Source organism: Colias croceus, chromosome 8, assembly GCF_905220415.1.
Source record: "Colias croceus chromosome 8, ilColCroc2.1".
NCBI classification, from domain to species: Eukaryota; Metazoa; Arthropoda; class Insecta; order Lepidoptera; family Pieridae; genus Colias; species Colias croceus.
Window position 1 is genome coordinate 4,236,180 of NC_059544.1, and position 24,811 is coordinate 4,260,990.

Genomic DNA, 24,811 nt, shown 5'->3' on the forward strand with positions numbered 1-24,811 from the left:
CACATTCTCTATAAACAGCGAAAGTGCTCGAAACTTCTAGAATTTTCGAATTCAACAAACGAACACGCATCGATTTAAATACCCAGTTGTAGCTCAGGTGTATCCGAACATTTCGGAGTCATTTGTCACGAGGCGCCTTGCAATAACGCAGTACGCTCCATTTGCACATAGCGCAATTTATTCTGCATTCACATACATTTTCTGAACACTTTGCTGTATCCTTTCGTTTTAAAAGATTTCTTTTCACGTTCTAAATATGGCGAGCGCAAACTTTAATCTTTGGCAAAATTATCGTTCTATAAATTAAGGGTGTCTTCCTGTCATTAAAAGATAGGATTAAGTAGGTTTTATTTTATGTAATGTAAGTTTTAAAGTTTGTAACTATTAATTATTAATCTGTGATAATGCTGAGAAATAAAGAGGCGTAGCTGGAATCTATTAATATCGCGGCAGTGATTGCCAAAGTTTATTCAATTTTAAAAAGATTGTTGGCACCATGATTGTGAACTATAACCGTTCAATTTGTTTCTTTTGTTATTATCACTAAATAACAAAATAAACAAATAATAAGGTAAACTTATATTTAACAAGTAATCGAACCTTTCAATAATAAAAATTTCAAATATTTTACCTTATAAACACTATCAGAACTAAATATTATAATCCGCACATTACTAGACATCGCTCGCGGCCGCGTCTCAGCGTTATATCTTTTGTTTCCGTTTTGTAAAATTTCGCCCCATAACATTATGTTGATGGTGGCAATAACGCTTGAAATATTTACGAATATCCTAACAAACGAGCCGGGTTTGATAAATAGACGATACTCGGGTTGGATTGACCGTGGCGGAATAAAGATAACACGGACCACAATACACGATCACGGCATTTTTCTTTTAAAACGATTCTACGTTGTTTATTACGTGTAACGCTAGACAATTTGTTCTCGATTTTGTTTTTTCTGTAGTAAGTATTTCAATATAATAACATGGAGATGAATGTTGTGGGTACGGTATGTGGTTTGGAAATAAGCGATTTTTATTTTTCTTTATATTGAAACTTCCATGAGCATTTTCAGTTATAAAATGGGATCTGGTTAATTTAGAATGGTTATTCTATTATAATTTTTATAATTTCCATAGATAAACATGAAATATCAATAAACTCTTTATAACATAATACCTCTATATAGTCGATGTCTTGAAAATTAAAGTATGATTATCATCGAAAATAATACCCCCTAATAAATATAGTCTCCACACAAATTATTCAACTATTATAAGAAATACAGACTTCTTTGTTGATGCAGAATTCTTTATGAGATCTGCCATTAAAAGTTAAACATACTTCAGAACTAAGTAGCTTGCTGGACGGAAGAGCTAGACGTACCTACATCTTTGTTCAAGCCCCGGCATAATATTGCTTTTATTTTTATTTTACATAAGAAATGAACCAAGTAACTGCAAACAGTTAATGGATTTCAGTTTTGTTCCTTTAGTATAAAACGGAGATAAGATTTTTTAAGAATAAATTTCGGGATCTTTAAACCCTTATACTGCTTATTCAAGAAACATAAAAGAAAGAATTTCGGTGATTTTAAACCTAATGAAGCTTGTTTAATCTGTTTTTATTTATATCTTTATTAATTGTCTCACCTATCTGTATCTTATAAACCTGAAGAGTTTGTTTGTTTGAACGCGCTAATCTCAGAAACTACTGGTATACGTAGTACATTACATATTCTGTGCTACTGGGCAAAATTATTTCAGTGTTAGATAGCCCATTTATCTAGGAAGGCTTATAGGTTATACATAATCACTCTAAGATCAACAGGAGCGAAGCAACGCAGGTAAAACAGCGAGGCACAGCTAGTATTCTATAAGCTTGATAAATAGTTTCAATGTAATGCAATAAAAATATATTTGATCCATCATTAAAGAAATGCTTTGTACCTTAAACATAATATAATACCAGAAAAAGTACAATAAATAATAATCCCCAAATATAAAACACTTCGTCAGAATTTCTTGTTCATTAGCAACTCTGACCAGTGTGAAGACCCTCTCATCTCAGATTATATCAGATCCAAATCCCAAAGCGAAACAATACGAGGTACCCCACCTTGCTCTGTTGCTCATTTTGCTATTCATCGCAAATATACACACGGTTTAAAAGTATGCCAAGTTATATGTATTTTTTAATCATGTACTGGAATATAGAGCAGATAAATGGTGCTATGTTGTTCAATTAATTAGTTGGTTGTTAATGTTATAAACTATAACTATAATTTTACTATAATTTTATGTATTCTATCTTCTATAATCTACATTATTATTTTATTTATTATATCAGCCACCCGCGTAACATGTACGTTTCTTCTTTATCTCCTACCTTGGGCAGTCTGGAAGAGATCGCTAGTAAGCGATAAGGCCGCCTTATGTACCTACCTTTTGATGTACCTTTGTATAATTGTAAATATTACTTGGTGTGGTATATTAAATTGATAAATAATAAAAATAACATAATAACATAATATCGAATAAGATATATGTTATGTTGCTCTAAACATGATCACTAGTACCATAATAATATAAAACGAAAAGTAAAGCTGTGTGAAAAAAATAGAGTCGATAGCAACGATCGTATTTTAAAATATAGCTCGATAAATGTAAGAAGTGTTCAAGTAAGATAAATAAATAGATTTTCATTAAAATTCTTATGAACTACATTTTTTGATAATTTTAAAAGTTCACTTTTCAACAAAAGTATCAAAGCAACATAGAGTAGATAGACTCAGAATAGAATTGACTTAAACTCAAGTCGTATCTTGATCATCTTAATCTTTATCTTCTTTAAAATCTGTATTTATATTTGTTTGACTATCTGCAGATCCGTGTGTATCGCTGGTCAGTAACAATTGCCGCTGGACAAGTCAATATAGTGGTCCCTAATTAGGATGAGTTGCCCGTTAACAACAACCCAATTAGGACGCAAATTTTCAAATAGTTACACTAATAAAACCGCTACCCTTTTTGATTTAACACCCATGATTTTCGCTCCGTATTTAATTTCAAAGCTACTTATTATGTACGGGCTTGAAAGTTTGTATTTAATATGAACATATAGCAAAAACTGCACATAATTATCTATAATAATTATTGTTATAAGTGATCGTAAAGAGCAAGATATCTTAAATTGAACTTGTCAAATATTTCATCTATCATTAGCAGAAGAAGACAATTGTAGAATAAAATAAAAGGGTATGAAATTAAATGTCGTTCTTCAATCAGTTTCACTTTGATTTTCAAGCTTAAAATTCAAAGAAGTTCGAATAGACCAATCGATACTCATCAAGACTAATTCATGCGGAGTCGCGACGTCGATCCATTCCGATACAATTTCCCAGCGGACGATCCCAACAAGACATCTAATTACAAATTCAATGCGGCCAATAAATATTCCAATAGCTATTTTACATAATCAAGACCACAACATCGAAGGAACTTTTGAAACGCGGGCTGACTATCCAATATGTCGGAGCCAAAACAAATTGAGTCCAAAGAAAACATCAAAGCCGCAAACACAATTACAATTTTGCTTATGATAGTTATAGAAAACCCTTATTAGAAGTCCGGGATGAGGCAATTTCGCGGACAAAAGGATGCCCTTCAGTGGGGCTGACGGCAATTCAAAAGTTTACAGATGACAGGGTCCGTCGTGTCCGAATTTATTGAATTTTCCTCGAGTATGAAGAATGACCAGGGATATTGTTCTGTCATACATAAGGGTGTATCGTAGTAACCAGTAAGACGCTAATTAACTCGGACGGACGCATGTTAAATGTATGAATGGGGTGGGTTTTATTCAGTTAATGTTGTTGTTGTGGATGAATATGGACTCGGAAGTATGTAACAATAAAATGCTAATTGGTTATTTTATGTTCTTTATTTTAAATTTGCTGCAGTTGATAAAAATATACTTAGTTAGAGACGGTTTATTTTTTATTGTATTAAAAAATATATTCGTAATTCGTATAATGAAGTAAAAAAATGAATTGTACGTGTCACGATAATATTAATTTATTTCTTTTTACGTCGTTCGAAAATAAAGCATGATATTAAAAGCCTAAGTAAACCAAATAGACAGTCGTACCCAAACCTGAAAAGGAAATTTATCCCACAAGTTAATAAACTAAATTCATCGAATATCTCCATTAAAATGATAAACAGCACGAACGTAATTTTGGGATACAAAAATAACTGAAATGACCTCATAATTCTTCCATGAATTCCTCGCTCGATAGTGGCTCTCCAACAATTAATTATATTGCTTCTTTGACAACATTCCCGGGATAGTTTATTGACTTCGAGTTGTGGTCATGGTTACTTACAAATACAATGGATGTTGTATCTTTGAGATTATACAGAGAAAATATATTTTATCTGACAATAAATAGAAAAATTAGACATTTGGTGAAGCAAACAAAAATTACTGGAATATCAACAAACATAATATTTTAGACCAGTGTAAAATACTTCTGTGTTTGGAATAAAAGATGGATGATTTTGTAAAAAGGTATTTTTACATAATGTTAACTCATATGAACCGAAGGCAGGTATTGTTTTCCATTACAGGTACAGCTTTTTCTTATCAGTGTTGTAAAAGTTACAAAGAAGATTTTTGTTTTTATTGCAGAACACATAATATTGTGATTATTGCAATAAATGAATAGTCATTCAATGACCTATTATACTAGAAGACGCGGCATACGCCAACATTGCACTAAAAAACAGCGTAATTAATACATACCTACTTACTAACGCATTATCACCAATACAGTTGTTCTCTCTTTCACTCTCACGCACGAGACATAATACATGTCTCACTCATGTACTTCGTAATAACAACTGCCGATTAAAATACAAAAAGAACGTCCAGCCACGACACTGAATGGTGCGTGACTAAGTGAAACTCGGGCACTTACCTGAGTTTTTTCTTGCCAAAATAGAGAGCGGGTAACGTATCTAGCTCTTTTATATATCATAGTAGTCATTAGTTTAAATAGCAATAATATCTTTACAATTCAAGTCCATATCTAAAATCGAGACTACATTCCCTATTCCACTAAATAATGAAATCATATCATTGAAGCTAATACAATGATATTAATTTCCAAATTGAATTGTGCGAGCCTCCATCCATTTGTATCGTATTGAAATATGAATTGAATTTTATATTTTAATCCACTATTACAAGGGTATTCTGGAAAGTTCGTCTACCTTATTGCGGTGTCTACTGCTATTTATTATAGTAATGCTTGCAATCTGTCGTTTTACGAACGCAATAATTCAAGACAGCGATACCATGTTATAACGATTTGGTTTACATGTTCATTTTTATTAAGCTATTAAACCTGGATAGAACATTTTCTAAATACAGGTCTTTGTATGTAATAAATGTAATAAGATAGATGTGTTCTCTTGTACTTTGAGTGATTTTTCAAAGGTGCTCTTATATATTCTATGTTAGGTATCGGGAATGTTAGTTCTAGGTATTAAGATTATAATTGTTAAGTAGTACTTATTTTTAAGTTTAATGATGTTGATGTTTGATAGATGAGAATTGTTTTTGTTTATTTATAAAAGAACACTGTCGGTTGTCGGTAGGTTAGAATCCTATAATGATATTCAGTTCTATGTGGTGTAAATAAATAAATAAAATAAATAAAAAATATAAATAAAAGTATCTCTGTATTTCTTCTTCACGTCTCAATCGATGAACCGATTTGGATAACATTTGCTACGGAGATAACTTGAGACGTTGATAGGATAATTTACAAGCCAACTTCTTGTTTTCATACATTTACATTGATTATATTATGCCTGTTAAATTCATGTATTAATCAGTTTTAAACTCTCTCTTCATAAACAACATTAACTATAGAGTTTTTATAACAACACCAATTACCTGATGGAATTTCATACATCATTCGAAATAAATAAATCGTTTATTTGCAAGTAAACATGGTAACAAAAGATCGTTTAAAATATATCATCACTAAACCCGCTGATACCACAAAAGTGCACGAAACGTGAAACAGTTTCATTACTTATTTTAATAGCCAATAAAGTTGTCCCAATTTATTGCAACTATTTCGTGTGGGCAATCAAGCGAGGCCATCCTACCTCATGAATTATGACCCAGACCTTTAAACTTTAATAAAGTCATTCAGTATCCCCTTTATATGGTGAACGTATACTTTAAATTCTTTTAATGCTCATATAACATTGTACTTAGCCGCAGGTTTCCGTCTTTTTGTAGCGTTTTTGTTTACTATATAAGAAAATTGTGTATAAGCCCGCCTTTAACAATTTAGTGACGATTTTAAGAACCGTTGGCTGTGCCAAACTAGATTTTGCTTTAAAGATGAAAATGAAATAAATGCTTATTGACCAATAAACCAGTTATATCAAGTAATACCTTAATGCACCTTGCATAACATATGATTGCACAGTCACAATATTTAATAAAACATATTCCCTTGAAAAGATTATAACATTTACGAGTATGAGCCTTCTAATCAAATTAAGACGCATGGTTTGTACTATACGAAGTTTGCTTACGAAACAGAAACTTTCAAGCTAAAACAATGCTTTATATCGATTTTATTCCTTATAAAATACTTCTTACATGCAATACACAATAGATATAAAGCCCAGACAATAAGAATAGTAAGTACAAGTTTCAAAGTAGAAATACAAAGAGGAACACAATCTAATTTGCAGCTTTATTTACTGCAAAAGTATTCTACTCCTTTGTAATGCCTTGAATAGTACTCATTTTCTGCAGTGTCTGTTTTAATTAGTATAAGGAGCATACTTACCGTTCGTACAAGCAGCTTACTGCGAAATAAGTGCCTGTTAGAGTATACAACTAACTTAATTTTATTTAATGTCCCAATATTTTATATAGGTATATATAAATTGGTCTGTGTTGTTCAGCTAAATGAGGATGCAATTTTAAATGTTATGCATTTTTTTTTAATGAAACATTTATGATAGTTGTATAGTTGTATACCTACTTAGCTTTTACGCGAAAAATATAATGTTGAGATTGCAGGGATAGTAAAAAATAAAAGTAGCTGACTCCTTGACTATAAAAATATCTGTTTACAACATGATGCAGTTAAAGTCTTTCAAATTCTTATTTTAAATTGGGTCCGTACTAAAGAGTAAGACAGGACCGTGAGACTTCGCTTTCTATCGGTCTGTCTGTCTATCCGTTCGTATTTCGCCAGGCTGTATTTCATGAAACGTGATATTTACCTATACAGTTGAAATTTTCAAAATTTATGTATTTCTGTTACGCTTTAACAACGAATAAGAAAAAATCGAGATTAGGCAATAGTTAAAATAGGATTCGAGAACAGTTTTTATTTAATTTTTTTATGAAGCTTATATGTACGGAACCATTATTATTGCAAGTCACTATCACGCACACTTGACACTTGATAGAATTTTATTTATGTATTGTTTTTTAATGTACAGTACATTTTGTGACATAGAAATTATCATCTTTCTGTGACATAATATATCTCCATAGTTTTCCTAAACTACCTATAAAATTTTAAGTTTATGCATATAATTATAGTAATAAAGTAGTATTTAAAATAGACACTCAGACAATCGTCAAATCCACACGCAAACGCAACCAATAAAACGAACAAAATATACGTCAACAGCATTCAAGAGAGGTTTTAAAATGTGAATAGTTTAGCGCATATGAATAGAAATACAAAACTGGTATTCAAAACTAGCAACAAAACGCGGCAACAATGGGTGTGTAATTGAAGTCCAATTTAAAGAGAATACCGAGCTTAATCTCTGGCTCAATTAAATCAGCTATTCAGTGCAATCCGTTGACTTCCTGGCACGCATTCAAACTGGAGATTTCCATCAAATTAAGCACCACCTTTGCGAAACTATTTATAAAGATTCCGTGGGGTGAACGCTATTCAAGATGTGAAATTTGACGTGTGAGACCTTGTACGGTTCGAATAAAACGCTCTATCTCGCCATTGTACGCCGAGGGAACATATCTACCTCATAACCTTCTCGTTATTATTCTTGAAGACATCCTTATTTCCTTGTCTGGGATTTATATGGAGCTGATAAAATTGTGAAAATAACATTTTGTTTCTAGTAATAAATATCATGTTACAAGTTTTATTTATTTTGTTGTTTGTTTTATATTTGGCGTAACATGCTATTCTTGTCTTTAATGAAAATAAATAAATTTTAGTAACACTACATTTTTATTTTATTCCTAATATTATAACCTAACATAACCGTAAACTGTGATCACAGTGACGGTAATAATAGAACTTTACTTTAACAATAAAGTGACGTATGATGTGAATTACTCGTTATAAATACATCTTTGATGTAAAAATACATCCTATAATGTGTGAATGAATTATTCACATAAAGGACTCATATACGCAGTCTTACGTAACCAGTTTTACAAGACATCCCTTTACGAATTGAGTTTGTCATTTCCCTACAAAATCTGTTAAGTCAAGAGGGGCTAGGAAGGTCAGGGTAAAATGGTTTTTGTAAAGTACAATCAAGAACGTACGGGCTCACATTTATAAAGATTCGAAACGCATTCCGCGAATGAACACAATTTGAAGACGAATGCTTTTCTGAATTTGCAATTTCAATGTGCCGATTCAATCTTAATATCGAAATATTTGCTCAAATCGACTTATTTATGTTTATCCCGAATTCAATTGTGTTTGACAATGAGAAATGTTTAAAGAGCACATGTTACAATTGTTTTATGTTATGATAATTTTATTTTTTTTATTCTATAGGGTGGATTTTTGATAGATCAGTTCATTTCAAACAAATAAATATATTTTAATAACACCATGAAAACTAAGATTTAAGTAGACATAGGTATACTTTTGTATTCTTATTATTGATCTTGGTCATGAAGACCACAGATATCAATTGAATGTGAAAATTTAATTCCACAAAATGACATTTATGATTCTCCTATCACACAAAATAAACATAACCCAATTTTGAAGTTTATTAAATTCATGACTTAAATATCTATATTATATTCCATGAATCATAATTTTCCATCCAACAATCAAACAAAGGGAATTTGGAAGTTATAAAGCCGGTATACATTAGCATTGAGTGGATGACATACTCTCATCGGATTAATGTCCATATTAGTCATGCATCAAAGGGCTCCAAGTATTGTGGAGTGACGCCCTCTTGTGATTTAGTGAACAATGCTAGCAAATTATAAGCAATCGCAACGTCTAAGAGCTTCTTGACCTATTTCTGTCAGAATTAAATTATAGCCCTATGATATGCGATATTGATCTTTATTGGAACGTTATTGGTACTATTGTGTTGGACTATCGGTTTGCCTTGTATTTTGGAAGTTTTTATTTGTATGTTGATGATGGTGGTGCAAGAAAGTTATTTATGCGATATGCTCACTAAGTACCGGTATATTTTAACATTTAATGTATTTCCAGTAATTCTAGAAAACGAAGATGCCTTTTCTAGTATCAATTATTAACGTAAGAAAAGAAGTTTCGCAATATTCATATGCACCACTAAATACCCCACAATTTTAACGAACAAACAACATCTACCACGGTACAATATTTGTTTTTGAATTTTATTAGTAAGATAATTGATATTCAAGCTCACTTTCCAATTCACAGCGCATTATCTATTCTTTCTGATTTATTTCCCTTTAATTAAAAGATCAAATGCACCATTATTTGCACAAATGTAAAGCTTATAAGGCCGATTTCCGCAAAAAGAAAGTCACAAGAAAAGCGCGTCGCTAATCGAAAAGATGTCAACTACTAAACTGCCTGTAAGGGAAGAAGTTTTGGTTGAATTAGATTTTATAAGTTCTTTGGGCGGTAAAATATGCCTGTGTCCATTTAGTGGAAAGTCAAAATACAAAATCATGGGATACTTCATTTTCTTTATGCTCGCATTGACGACCACGCTGCAACTATTTCTTACTCTGGTTCTGGCGAGCGCAACCGACCTCCTAGAAATTATTAACATAGCTCCGAATTTAGGAGTATGTATAATGACCGTTATTAAGTATACGAAACTGGAAACTCACAAAGATCTATACAATGAAATTTTCCTCCACTTTCGAGATGGCATGTGGGACATTATATCTCCGTATTCCGATACTCAAATGAATATCATTCAAAAATATAGAAAAATTGCAATGTTCATAAATAGATTTCTTCTCTACTATGCCATTCCTTTGATTGTTGTCGTCGATTCTTTTCCTTACATCTTCATGAAGTACGAAGAAAAATTTTTTGGCGTAAAAGAATATCTGTACCCCTTTGAGGGATGGTATCCTTTTGATAAAGTCAAGTTTTACGGCATAGTTTATATTTGGGAGAGCTGCATGACAGTTGTGGTTGTAAATGTTTATGTATTTGCAAATATGGTGCATGCAACTTATATAGTATTCACATGTATGGAGCTGCGAATTCTCGGTTGTTGCCTCGAGGAGTTGATAAGTCCAGACGACGTCAAAAATATCACAAACGGATTTAATGTTGACGCAATACACTTACGAACTGTAAGAAAATTAAAAATAATCATCGCGAGACACGAGTTTTTGGCCAAGTAAGTTAAAAATTCTTATTGCGCTTAAAATAACAGCTACGCTTACAATTAATATTCAGGTGAAGATAAATTTATAACTCAAATATTAATAATAATATAACGTTTCATTCTTGAATACATTTAAGAAGAGAAAACTTCAACTTCAATAACTCACTTCATAACAGCATTTATTATATTATTTATTATTTTTATTTTAGTATGTTGCATATTCTTTCCACTTATTTTTGCGTTGTTAAAGTTAAAAGTGAAACTTGAAACTTCCAGAAAATGTGCCGCACTTGATGCCGTTTTGGGAGGTGCAATGCTTCTCAACTATTCCCTTGGAGCAATATTCATTTGTCTAACAGCTTTCACGTGCATGGTAAAGTGTGTTTACTTACTCTAAATTGAAACTTATGTTCAACATTAGTGCGATGCTTATGAAAAAGATTATAACCCTTAATTCGAAGGATTTTTGAAGTGAAACTTCTTTAGGCGCATTGAAAGTAAAATTTCAAGCCAGTACAGTGACGTCTAGAGTAAGGCGACGATTTTGTTATCTTTGAATCTTGCCAAAAAAGTTTCACTTCTGAAACTTGGGCTCGGTACACGCTCTTTATTAATTTCATTTAAATTCGTGACTATTTCTATAGTCAAAAAAAATCTGTCTAAAAAAAATCTGAGATGTTTTTCTAAACATCTCAGATTTTTTTTCCTATATCAGTTTTTACCCAAAGACTGAAATAAAGTATATTTTTAGGTCGTGGATAATTTGTACAAACGTGTGCGTTATTTCTTCATGTGCATGTCATTGTTTGTGGAGATATTTAATCAGTGTTTGATTGGACAGATTTTAAGTGATCACGTATGTATGAGACTTTTTTAGACTAATGGATTATGGAACTTTGTATTTTTATTCTTCAGATTTATATTGCCTGCATTAAATAATTTCAGAGTAATTTCTGGTCAATATAAATGCTATAAATTAAGTAAACTTTTATATAAATGCAAGATACTTTGTGCGAGGACAGTATGATTTGGAATTGTAATAATTCGCCAAAACCCCAGTCAACGATAAGACTATTTAATTCTTTTGTTCATGTTAATTAATTGGTACCTACCTTATAACAATAAATCGTGATTAAAAGTAAATAATATTTCAGAGTGCAACCCTCACAAATTCTATTTATTCGTCCAACTGGCTCTACGCCAGTCCCGAGGTTAAGAAAATTATGCTGATGTTAATGTTGCGTACTCAAAAGCCATTCGAATTCACAGGCAACGGATATGTTACAATGAACATGCACACATTTAGTAGAGTACGTATTATAGTATATGTGATCATATATTTTACAGGACTACACAATTTGGTAGCATTAACTGTAAGGAATCATCTTTATTGGATCTGTGTATTGATAAATTTCTTACGTCGCTCTATTACAGTAGTCATACACTATTTTCTTCACAACTGCTTTTTATTGCATGCACTCTTACTAAAATTATTGGCAAAAGAAAATCTAGTGCACCTAAATGTACTTTAATCATTATTGAAATACATACATAGATATTATTAAATTGTATTTACAATACGTTTATGAAGTGATTCTAAGAAAATATTTCATGGAGTTATTATTTTTCTTTCAGATTTGCGGCACCTCTTACCAATTTTTCAACCTCTTACGCACATTGTATTTATAATTAATTAATATTCTATTTTATTTTGAATTGATTAAAGCAGTAAACCAACATACTAACTGTTTTTTATTTTTAAGTAGTCATTGCAGCTATTTTATAACAAAAAATAAATAAATAGGAGCCCTATCAAAACAGAATATTCTGTAGGTCCATTACACCTAAATTATAACCTTTCATCTTAATACTGGCTTTTAAAGATGTCAATTTAGGGTCTAGAATCTAGTGTAGAGTAGTATATCGATAAAATCAATCAAAAGAAACTACAAAAACGATACAATTTTCAAAACTACTAAATATCTTATTTTTGTAATTTGCCACGTTATAAAAACGATAACTTCAATATGTTTGCATGAAGTCTGTATAACGGCGTACGATCGTACGCAAATATATAAAATAAGATTTCCAATATGAATATTGGGGAATGGTTGAAAATTACGAGGTGCATACGACGGCAGAAATGAGAGAGCTCTCGAAATGACTATATTGAAGTAATTCGCTCCGAACCGATGCTATAAAGTCAAGATGGTTACATTCATATTACACTGAGTGTGTCGTATGGAGAGAAAATAAGCTTAAACTCAAATACTTTTTGTTTATGTAAACTTTGACAATAATTGTTAAGGAAGGGTTTTTTTAAAGCTACCTTCGATTTGCTTTTAATTACACTTTCTAAAGATAATATGTAGGTACAACCATTACCGCGTACAGTTAAACCGAATTAAAATTCATTAGCTGCTAACAACTGCCCTTTTGTTGATTTGGGAGTTACATTTATCCCAGTTATCCTATTAAAATAATTAAAGAAAATCCTGAAATAAGCCTCTGTTTGACATAACAATTCCTATCATTTCAAATTACAATTCAAGATTATATCTCGTTTATAAATTCTCACTGACTGGTATTAAAAATAAATATAAACGATTACAGACCAAGGTGAGATCCTTTCAATTATGTTCCATGTAAAATTGTTTTGATGTATCGAATAGAATATCCAATAAAAAAACCTAAACTCTCTTCTCGTCTTTTTTCGTATTCACAAACGTAAGTTTTGCGAAACTTTAAAACAACCTGAAAAGAATCAAAACCTCATTCACTTTATACCCTTATTTGTTACAAAAGATGTATTAAGTAAAAATATTTATTTAGAAATTATTTATTTTCAATTCAGTTATTAAAAATGTCTTTTCACTGCAACTGATACACCAATAATTGTGTTTACAAAAATAAAAGTCCAATCTAACTATAAAATTATAAAACAAAAACATTGCACCGATTACACGTATAAATATTGGCAGTTATAAACTTTATGAATGTAAAAATCACGATGGAAATTTCATGTTATTATTAAATATAATATTACTATTATCAGTGCTTGTATCACGACATATTTCAATAGTTAAATAATTATTTTATGATCTCATTTCTTTATAAATTGATTGTAAAGGTATGAAATTTTCAAACCATCGGCCAATTCAGGCCTTAAAAGATGGGGACGCGATATAAATACATTTTTATATTTTTAGTTATAGTACCTATAGGAATCTTAGCAGAAAACACTGAACCCGGTAAGTCGGCATTGCTTTCGCGCGTACGTTGTTCATAATTATTAAATTATATATTTTTTTTTAGAAAAAGAGAAATTAATTAGTAACTTCATAATGAAGCACAAAACTTTTCAGTAATATTCTTCTTCCTAATGATGCAAGCTCTACAATTTTTAATCTCACATAAAAAGCTCTTTATAACAGTTTTGTTAACGCTATACATACATTAGTCACAATATAAAATTAATTTGGTTTTATTACATTATTTATACTTTATAATGGATTTCTTTTATTTCAGCTCCAGCGCCCGCTGCTACAGCCAGTGCTGTTGCTATTGGTATTTTTTTCTGAATATATTAGGAGTAGTTAATAACTAGACCGTGATATAAAATTGCTTCCTAATGCAGCTATAGATGATATTTTCAATTGAAGTGAATTGCAATTTCTGGAATTTTTGAATTGCCAAAAAATATGAATCTTTATTTAAAACTAGCTTTCCACCCGCAGCTTCGCCCGCGCAGCCAAAGAAAAACCCGCATAGTTCCCGTTCCCGTGGAATTTCCGGGATAAAACCTATCCTATTTCCCGGGGTAAAAAGTAGCCTATGTCCTTTCTCGGGTGTCAAAATATCTCTATACCAAATTTCATGCAAATTGGTTCAGTACTTTAGGCGTGATTGAGTAACAGACAGACAGACAGACAGACAGAGTTACTTTCGCATTTATAATATAAGTATGGATTATGTATTTAATGTATGGCTCATATTTCATACATTTATACGTAAACAGGTTATGAGAACGGCTTACTTTTAATACTCTATACACATGTTTTAAGCTTTTCTCTATCATCATAATTTTAGACATACACCAATTTGTACACTTTTATAAAATCTATTTCACAGAGTTACTTACAAAATTATACATATTTTACTAAATAAATAAATAACCTTAATTCCACAGCATCCACAACTGTCGAAATAAATCCATTACCGAGTGGTAAGTATGTACGGTTAATTTAACTAAATTTTATCATGCCTAATGCCTATGCCATGCCATGGTTTATGAATCGTCACTTGGCGTCTTTAGCGCTAATATCTCTCTCTCTGCTCGTTCAAGAGATCATATTCGTTTTAACAAAACTATAAAACGAAACAGTTAATTTAGTGCTTACCATAATTAGTTGATTAATCTGTACTCTACTGCATACTCCTTTCTTCCAATAATCACCATTTCTTTAATGGCAAAAATTAATAGATCGCTTATAATATATTTTTGTCATAGTAGAATAGTTGTTTTATTGCATTTATTTTTTATATAGGTGTGCGATGATCAAAAAATGTAAATAGTTTTTTTTTATTCATCTGAAAGTTAAAATTATTGTTGTTTACAACCTAATAATTCTCTTACATTTTGTAAGGTCAAACAAAAACTTGAAGCATATTTTGTACAATGTTATTAAATTTCAGGAAATGGTGATGCAAAACCAGGGAACGGTACAGATAAACGTAAGTAAATTCAGATATTTATAATACTTAAAATTAAAACATCAATACAACAAATAACAGTTTGTACTTGAAAGTACATAATTATTTTGAAAGCATAAATGCCTAAAGTATTAAAATACACATAACTTAGTATAATAAAATACATAAACTCTTTGTATTTATTCCTTCTGACCAACCAATAAGTATTATAATGATAATTAATTATTGTTTTTACAGCTAAAGGGAGTGAAGGGCCGAATGATGATGGTGAGTATTTTTTTTTCTATATAAACGATTATTAATAAAGATATTATGTTACCCATATTTAACATACTTGTTTCTTTTTATTTTAGACTATTATGACGACTCCCCGGAGGCACCATCTGGTAATGTTATTTTTTTATAAAATTTACTTTAATATAAACTGTACAAGAAACCATGCAATTTTAAATAATATTAATTTGTGTAACAATTTGGAACTATGATATTTTGGCAAAATTACACTTTTTCTCTAAAAGAATCTCGTTGGTACTAAAACTCGAATATCCTAGACGAAGGTACTAATATTTTTGTCCACAAAATTCAAAAGGACAATGTCAAAAACAAGTTATTTACCCGTCTTTACGTCAAATAAATACCAGAAGATATTAATAGATAATTTTTAGTAAAAGTTATGTGTTCTATGTTTTCTTTCTAAATTTTGAATAAAATACATAAAATATAATTAATTGAAATAGAAAAATACTGAGCATACGTTTTTCATCCATACCTAAGAATTATTGTGTATATTTTATTTCAAATTTCTTTTTCAGGTGCACAGGCTAGTGCCATCGCGTCCGGTAAGCAAAATCACATAAATAAAGTATAGTCTTCTGAAGTAAATTAGCAAGTTAATAACAACTCCATTTATGAGTAAATACCGTAAAACTTTTGTAAAAATAAATCATAATATTAATAAAATTGCAGCTCAATCAAGTGGAGGTGGACAATCCTCAGCTAATGCAATAGCACAAGGTGATTCTAAAAATAATATTTAAAGTATGATGTTTGACGGTCTATTACATAATATTTATTTTTCAACAATTGGTTGCAGCATCTACATCGACAACAAGGAAGAGAAAAAGAAAACAGAAAAAACCTGAAGAGAAGAACAATGAAGAGGGGCCAACAAATTCCAACGGTGCTAATAAGCCTAATAATACAGAAAGTCCACAAAATAACACCAATTCTTCTAAACCTATTGAAAAAGACAATTGTAATGACACTTCCACAGATTCTGATTCAAAAATGAATCCTGGGGTTAATTCTCATGATGAACCAGAAAAAAAAAGTGAAGGAGGTGAAAGTAATAATTCTGTACAATCAAATAAAAAGGCTGATCAAAAACCTGAATCTAAAGAAAATAAGGACATAAAAGAGACTGGAAATGAAAAACAAGAAAAAAAGTCAAATAAACCGAAAACTAGCAATTATTCAAAAGAAATTGATAATCCCAAAGAAACCAAAAAACCACGAAAAAACAAAAAAAGTATGGTTGAAAACAAACACAAAAATCAACACAAAAAAGAAAATTCTTCGGATGATTCAAGTATTTCAGACGATAGAGATGAACGTGGCAAATCTCATGAAAAACGAAGGAATGATAAAAAATATTCAGAAAACGGAAAAACTAGTAAAAACAAAAGGAAAAAATATAAAAATGACGAGAAACATAAACGAAGGAGACACAATTCCATGGAAAGTTCTTCTAGCGAAGAAAGGGAAGGTTCTAGGTATAAAAAGCGAAAATTCCATAAGCCACAAAAAAGCGACGAAGATAACAGTAATTCTTATGAAAGTTCGGAATCTTATGAAATATATGAAAAGAGTGAAAACGAATCAAATGGTGAAAGTGAGCCTAGTGCAGAGAGATATTCCAGATATAGGAAAAGACATCGCAAACATAATAAATCTGATGATTCTAATGAAGATGAATCTGACGACACTAGTAGTTCCGAAGATAAAAAAAAATCAAAAATGTCAAAGAGTCCTCATAAGCAAAATAAGAAAACCAGATCATCAGAAGAAAACATTGCACCACACAAAGGGAATCCCAAAACGTTGAAGCAACCAAGAATTCACAGAAGATACAATAGATCAAGTAGGTCTGTCTATTCAGAACCTTTGAATGAAAGTAGTGCAGAGAGTGATGAGAATGAAATGGAAGAACCAAGTCAGCAAGAAAAAGGCACCCAATCTAGTAACAGGAATGATTCAGATGAGATTGAAGAAGGAGGATCTGAATCAAAACATTCTGACGGTACACATTACTTGAAAAATAAGCACGGAAAGTCCCATCGTTCACACAAAAAGAATAAATCGGATATTCCAAATCAACGTCGCTCATCTACTGGATCTGAAAATAATTCAAAAGAATTAGACAAGACAAGTGCAGAAGATCAAGATAAATCAAGTAATTCTGTTCAGTCAGACAGCAAGGAAACCCCTGAGAAAACAAGCAGCATAGAAAAATCCGATACACCATGTAATAATGAAGTTCTTCAAGAAATTGAAGAGCTGATAGAAGATGAACGTAAAGAATGTGATGAAAATAATCACTCAGAAAATGGAGATCAAAACAACGAAAGCGGATCAAATAAATCACAAGTATCTGAAGAATCAGACAAAAAAGAACCAAAAACCTCGAAAGAAGATGAAAATAAAACAACAGAGAACTCTAAAGACTCCAAACAATCAAAAAGTTCTGAAGATGACGAAAATGACTCAAACATCATGATTGACGAAATCGCCGAAATGTTTGGGATTTCTCATCACAAACATAAAAAACCAAATTCACCAAAAAATGAGAATAAATCATCAGAAAAACCCGACATAAATAAGAATCCTGACGTAAAAGAAAAGCAATCAGAAAGTTCTGATGAAATTAAAGAACCAAAAGGACATGGTAAAAATGGTAAGCCTAAAAAACCCAAAGAAGATGAATATTCAGAAGAACCTAAACAATCTGGAAAAACTAAACATCCAGAAAAGGATGGCAAGCCTAAGAATCCCAGTGATCACAAACAACCAGATCAGGGTAAGAACGGAAAACAGGAAAAGCCGAACAAAACGGAAGGTAAAGATTCCGATTCCGATGAAATGAAAGGAAGGAAGAAACCTAATAAGAAAGAATATCCCAATAAAGAAAATAACTCAAATGAGTCGGAAATTTCACAAGAATCCGGCAAGGCTGCAAAAAAAGAAAAGCATAGTAAGCAAAAGCATCCTAGTGAACACAAAAACCATGAGGACAAGAATAAATCTGAACAAACCGAAAATTCTGATGAAATTAAAGAACTTCAAGGACACGGTAAGAAGGGTAAACCTAAAAAACCAAAACAAGAACAAAGTTCAGAAGAACCTGAAAATTCTGAAGAATCTGGAAAATCTAAACATCCAGGAAAGGGTGCAAAGCCTAAGAATCCCAGTGATCACAAACAACCAGATCATGGTAAGAACGGCAAACAGGAAAAGCCAAACAAAACGGAAGGTAAAGATTACGATTCCGATGAAATGAAAGGAAGAAAGAAACCTAATAAGAAAGAACATCCCCATAAAGGAGATGACTCAAATGAGTCGGACATTTCACAAGAATCTGGCAAGGCTGCGAAAAAAGAAAAGCATAATAAGCAAAAGCATCCTAGCGAACACAAAAAACCTGAGGACAAGAATAAATCTGAACAAACTGAAAATTCTGATGAAATTAAAGAGCCTAAAGGACACGGTAAAAAGGGTAAGCCCAAAAAACCAAAACAAGAACAAAATTCAGGAGAACCTGAAAATTCTGAAGAATCTGGAAAATCTAAACATCCAGGAAAGGGTGGCAAGCCTAAGAATCCCAGTGATCACAAACAACCAGATCATGGTAAGAACGGCAAACAGGAAAAGCCAAAACAAACGGAAGTTAAAGATTCCGATTCCAATGAAATGAAGGGAAGGAAGAAACCCAATAAGAAAGAACATCCAAATAAAGGAAATGACTCGAATGAGTCGGAAATTTCACAAGAATCTGGCAAAGCCGAAAAAAAAGAAAAGCATAGTAAGCAAAAGCATCCTAGTGAACACAAAAACCATGAGGACAATAATAAATCTGAACAAACCGAAAATTCTGATGAAATTAAAGAACCTAAAGGACATGGTAAAAACGGTAAACCTAAAAATCAAAAACAAGAACAAAATTCAGAAGAACCTGAAAATTCTGAAGAATCTGGAAAATCTAAACATCCAAGAAAGGGCGGAAAGCCTAAGAATCCCAGTGATCACAAACAACCAGATCATGGTAAGAACGGCAAACAGGAAAAGTCAAACAAAACGAAAGATAAAGATTCCGATTCCGATGAAATGAAAGGAAGAAAGAAACCTAATAAGAAAGAACATCCCCATAAAGGAGATGTCTCAAATGAGTCGGACATTTCACAAGAATCTGGCAAGGCTGCGAAAAAAGAAAAGCATAATAAGCAAAAGCATTCTAATACATCTAAACAATCAGAAAATTCTGATGAAATTAAAGAACCTAAAGGACACGGTAAAAATGGTGAGCCTAAAAAACCAGACCAAGAAGAATGTTCAGAAGAATCTGGAAAATCTAAATATCCTGAAAAGAGTGGCAAGCCTAAACATCCCAGTGAACACAAACAACCAGAACAGGGTAAGAACGGAAAACAGGAAAAGCCAAACAGAACAGAAGAGAAAGATTCCGGTACTGATGATATGAAAGGAAGGAAGAAACCTACTAAAAAAGAACATCCCAATAAAGGATATGACTCAAATGAGTCAGAAATTTCACAAGAATCTGGCAAGGCTGCAAAAAAAGAAAAACATAATAAACAAAAGCATCCTAGTGAACACAAAAAACCTGAGGACAAAAATAAATCTGAACAATCCGAAAATTCAACTGAAATTAAGGAACCCAAAGGACACGATAAAAACGGTAAACCTAAAAAACCAAAACAAGAACAAAATTCAGAAGAACCTGAAAAATCTATAGAATCTGGAAAATCTAAACATCCAGGAAAGGGCGGAAAGCCTAAGAATCCCAGTGATCACAAACAACCAGGTCATGGTAAGAACGGTAAACAGGAAAAGCCAAACAAAACGGACGGGGAAGATTCCGATTCTGATGAAATACAAGGAAAGAAGAAACCGAATAAAAAAGAACATCCCTATAAAAAAGATAACTCGGATGAGTCGGAAATTTCACAAGAATCTGGCAAGGCTGCAAAAAAAGGAAAGCAAAACAATCAAAAGCATTCTGATAAATCTAAACAATCAGAAAATTCTGATGAAATTAAAGAACCTAAAGGTCACAGTAAAAATGGTAAGGCTAAAAAACCAGACCAAGAAGAATCTTCAGAAGAATCTGGAAAATCTAAATATCCTGAAAAGAGTAGCAAGCCTAAACATCCCAGTGAACACAAACAACCAGATCATAGTAATCATGGTAAACAGGAAAAGCCAAACAGAACAGAAGAGAAAGATTACGATTCTGATAAAATTAAAGGAAGGCAGAAACCTACTAAAAAAGAACATCAGAATAAAGAAGATGACTCGAACGAGTCAGAAATTTCACAAGAATCTGGGAAAGCTGCAAAGAAAGGAAAACAGGATAAACAAAAACATCCTAATTCATCTAAAAAACCTAAAGACAAGAAAATATCAGAACAACCTGAAAGTTCGGATGAATCCCAAGAACATGGTAAAAACCGCAAGCCTAAAAAACCAAAACAGGGTGAAAATTCAGAAAAAAACATTAATTCAGATGAAACTGGAAAATCTAAACATCCAGGAAAGGGTGGCAATCCTAAGCATCCCAGTGATCACAAACAACTAGATAATGATAAGAATAGCAAAGAGGAAAAGCCAAAAAAAACAGGAGGGAAAGATTCCAATTCCGAGGTAATGAAAGGAAGTAAGAAACCTAGTAGAAAAGAACATCCCAATAAAGAAGATGACTCGGACGAGTCAGAAATTTCATACAAATCGGACAAGGCTGCAAAAAAAGAAAAGCATAGTAAGCAAAAGCATCCTAGTGAACACAAAAAACCTGAGGACAAGAATAAATCTGAACAACCCAAAAATTCTGATGAAATTAAAGAACCTAAAGGACACGGTAAAAAAGATAAACCCAAAAAACCAAAACAAGAACAAAACTCAGGAGAACCTGAAAATTCTGAAGAATCTGGAAAATCTAAATATTCAAAAATACTAGGTATTTTCGGACAAAGTAACCCTAAAAATCCCGAAAATGGTCATAATAAAAATCCACAAAAGAATGAAGACTCTAAAAATAGCGATGATGAAACTAGTAAATTAAAGGAATCTACGAGTTCTGGGGAGCCTGATCAATATGAAATGTTCCAGATACTTAATATGCCAGGTTTCTCTGGTATTCCTCGTGGGATTGTTCATGAAAGTATGAAATCTAAAACCCCTAAGCCGTCACAAAAAGGTGACTCTCCAAAAGACACCACGAATCCAGCAAGTATATCAAGCAAATCAATAAGTTCTGAGGATTCCGATGAATTTAATATAGCTGGAATATTTAATATCCCAGGACAACTAGGAATTCCCAATATATATGAACAAGGCTACATACCTAAAACTCATAAGCAAAAAAAACCTCAGAACGATAACAATTCTGAAAATGCCATGAATCCGGAAAGCAAGTCAGATGAATCAAAAAGTTCTGAGGAACCTAATCAATTTGATATAGTTGGAATACTCAATATTCCTGGAAAATTAGGAATTCCCAATATATTGCAACAGGGAAGCCGAAAAATCCTTGGTTCAAATATTCCACACAAAGATGGTAATTCAAAAGATACCGCTAATTCTGAAAGTAAATCAGAAGAATTGAATAGCTCAGAAAAATCTGATAAATCTCTAGTGTCTGGAATATTAAAAATCCCGGGTCGAGTTGGTGTTCCTAATCTATTAGGCATTGGCAAAAATAAACAGCCAAAGCCTGGAAAACAACAATCTACTGGGAATAATAGATCTAAAGATAATGTAAATTCTGATAGTAAATCAAAGGAATCGAATAGCTCCGAGAAATCTGATAAATCTCTAATGTCTGGAATAATAAAAATTCCGGGTCGAGTTGGTGTTCCTAATTTATTGAGCCATGCCAAAAAGAATCGTCAAAAGCCTGGAAAACAACAATCTACTGGGAATAATAGATCTAAAGATAATGTTAATTCTGATAGTAAATCAAAGGAATCGAATAGCTCCGAGAAATCTGATAAATCTCTAGTGTCTGGAATAATAAAAATCCCGAGTCGAGTTGGTGTTCCTAATTTATTGAGCCATGCCAAAAAGAATCGTCAAAAGCCTGGAAAACAACAACCTACTGAGAGTAATAGTTCTAAAGATAATGCTAATTCCGAAAGTAAATCACAGGAATCGAATAGTTCAGAGAAATCTGATAAATCTCTTGTGGTTGGAATGTTAAAAATCCCAGGTCGTGTTGGTGTTCCTAATTTACTAAGCCATGGCAAAAAGAATCGTCATAAGCCTGATAAACAGCAACCTACTGAGAACAATAGTCCTAAAAAACTTGATAGTTCAGCTAAAAAAGATACATCTCAGAAGCTTAAACGAGCTAAAGGAAATGAATCATCACGGAATAAACAAAATAAACGAATGAAAGATATTTTCCACAAGCGTTCACCCAAGCGTAGCGTTGACGAAAAAAGAAAAAAACAAGATGATTCTAGATCAAGTTCCAATTACTCTGAATCATCGGAGGGTTCATTAAAATTACCTGAAGATGAAGCGGATATAGATAGTTTGCTGGCAACATGTGACGCTCTTATGAATAAATACAGACCGATGAAAATAAAGTATAACCGACGATACCTCGCTGTTCCGGAACTTGATACGACATCAACAAGTAAGGAAATGATTATTTTAATGTGTATTCAGATTTCCTTAAAAAATAACAAAAAATTTTATATAAACAAAATACAGATGCTTCAATTATTTTGTTTTCATTGTAAAAGTCATTAATTTACATTTTATATAGTCTAGCATGTCTTTTTTTCAATATGTTTACATAAGGCTATATAAAAGCTTATTTTTTTCAGCTAAGAGAAAACATCATTCAATGTCAGATTCAAAATACGCATCACGACCCCATCTCTGCCCTTGTCCAGTAAATAGTAAAGGTAACTTAAATTTTTAACCGATCCATACTTGATTAACCCTGATTACATGGGCCAGAAGTGTTGGGTAAAACTTGTCTATTTTCTAGAGTGAAAATCAAATTTTAATAATATGTACACATATTTCAACAAGATACAATAATGTAAATGAAAACTTTTATCTGTATTATGATTCAATATTTTTGAGTAATACATACCTGATAGTCCAATTATTTCGCCCCTTTTTTTTGTTTAAATGTTTCGAAGATCATATTTTCGATCAGGATACACAAAATATTTATTAATTACTATTATTAAATCGACTATTAATATCCGTTACAAGTGCTAAGCTCCTTTAATTTTATTTTATAAATTCATACATCCATTTTTTTCAGGAATGAACTAGTAACTAAACGATGAAGTAACAGTCAACTTTATCTATAAGATAATTTATGAATTGACCCTAGCGAAGTTAAAGGAATCCGATATATGCAAATTATATTTTATATATATTTATTCCAAATGGTGTTTTGTCATATTATATTACAAATATATTGAGCATCCAAAACAGTCTTTTATTTATTATTCCCTCTACTAATATTCAACGTTATTTTTGAATAAAGGTTAAGAACTGGTTAATCTCACATCACATGCCTATTCAATATACCTGCTAATAATATTATACAAGCGAAAGTGACTCTGTCTGACTGTCCGTATGTCTGTATTCTTCAAGCCAAAACCACTGAACTGATTTTGTATTTGTACATAGTTTGAGACCTGAGAATGGACATAGGATAGATTTTATCCATAAGGAACGGGAACTAAACGGAACTAACAGCCTTCCTTTGATTACGCGGGCGAAGCCGCGGGCGGAAAGCTAGTTTTATTTAAGTTGTTGGTAAAAAATGCTATATGTTATTTATTTGTTTTTTGGTCCGCATGACAACAATTTCCTATCAAATACAATAAGGATCACTTCAAAGCTTTCCTCGGTCAAGCTACGTCCATACAGACCAAACTGATTTGCGCAAAAATCGTGAAGCTGTTCGCTCTGTTTTGATCCGCTTATTGAAAAAACTAACTAAAGTAGATAATGAATATAGTTAAGTTAGAAATTAGTACAAAAACTGTGGAAGCAAGATACTAAAAAAATAGCCTTATGTCTGATGCCAGAATATTAAATGGTCAGAAAGAATTTAGCGCAGAGACAGTCTCTCGGTTCTCTACAGAAACTGC

General features: G+C 31.9%; 2 protein-coding genes across 2 annotated transcripts; both read left to right on the top strand.

The window, feature by feature from the left end:
* Positions 1 to 9,888: 9,888 nt before the first annotated feature.
* Positions 9,889 to 12,423, top strand: LOC123693828 (putative odorant receptor 92a). Its single transcript, XM_045639066.1, has 5 exons — positions 9,889 to 10,694; positions 10,959 to 11,055; positions 11,434 to 11,538; positions 11,837 to 11,992; positions 12,318 to 12,423. The coding sequence occupies exons 1-5, from the start codon at positions 9,889 to 9,891 to the stop codon at positions 12,369 to 12,371; spliced, it is 1,218 nt and encodes a 405-aa protein (XP_045495022.1). The 3' UTR covers positions 12,372 to 12,423.
* A 1,383-nt stretch (positions 12,424 to 13,806) lies between these two features.
* On the top strand, positions 13,807 to 24,108 carry LOC123693691 (microtubule-associated protein futsch-like). The gene is made up of 11 exons (XM_045638885.1): positions 13,807 to 13,933; positions 14,211 to 14,249; positions 14,872 to 14,907; positions 15,378 to 15,416; positions 15,633 to 15,662; positions 15,749 to 15,781; positions 16,208 to 16,234; positions 16,362 to 16,409; positions 16,489 to 23,325; positions 23,519 to 23,599; positions 23,971 to 24,108. Exons 1-11 carry the CDS (start codon positions 13,855 to 13,857, stop codon positions 23,979 to 23,981), a joined length of 7,260 nt encoding a protein of 2,419 aa, XP_045494841.1. The 5' UTR covers positions 13,807 to 13,854; the 3' UTR covers positions 23,982 to 24,108.
* Positions 24,109 to 24,811: the final 703 nt, after the last annotated feature.

Coding starts and splice junctions, on each gene's coding strand:
- LOC123693691 (XM_045638885.1), top strand. CDS start 13,855: ATGGGGACGCGATATAAATACATTTTTATATTTTTAGTTATAGTACCT. Junction 15,417..15,632: donor AGGGAACGGTACAGATAAAC/GTAAGTAAATTC, acceptor TTGTTTTTACAG/CTAAAGGGAGTGAAGGGCCG. Junction 16,235..16,361: donor GGCTAGTGCCATCGCGTCCG/GTAAGCAAAATC, acceptor ATAAAATTGCAG/CTCAATCAAGTGGAGGTGGA.
- LOC123693828 (XM_045639066.1), top strand. CDS start 9,889: ATGTCAACTACTAAACTGCCTGTAAGGGAAGAAGTTTTGGTTGAATTA. Junction 11,539..11,836: donor GACAGATTTTAAGTGATCAC/GTATGTATGAGA, acceptor ATAATATTTCAG/AGTGCAACCCTCACAAATTC. Junction 11,993..12,317: donor ACATGCACACATTTAGTAGA/GTACGTATTATA, acceptor TTTTTCTTTCAG/ATTTGCGGCACCTCTTACCA.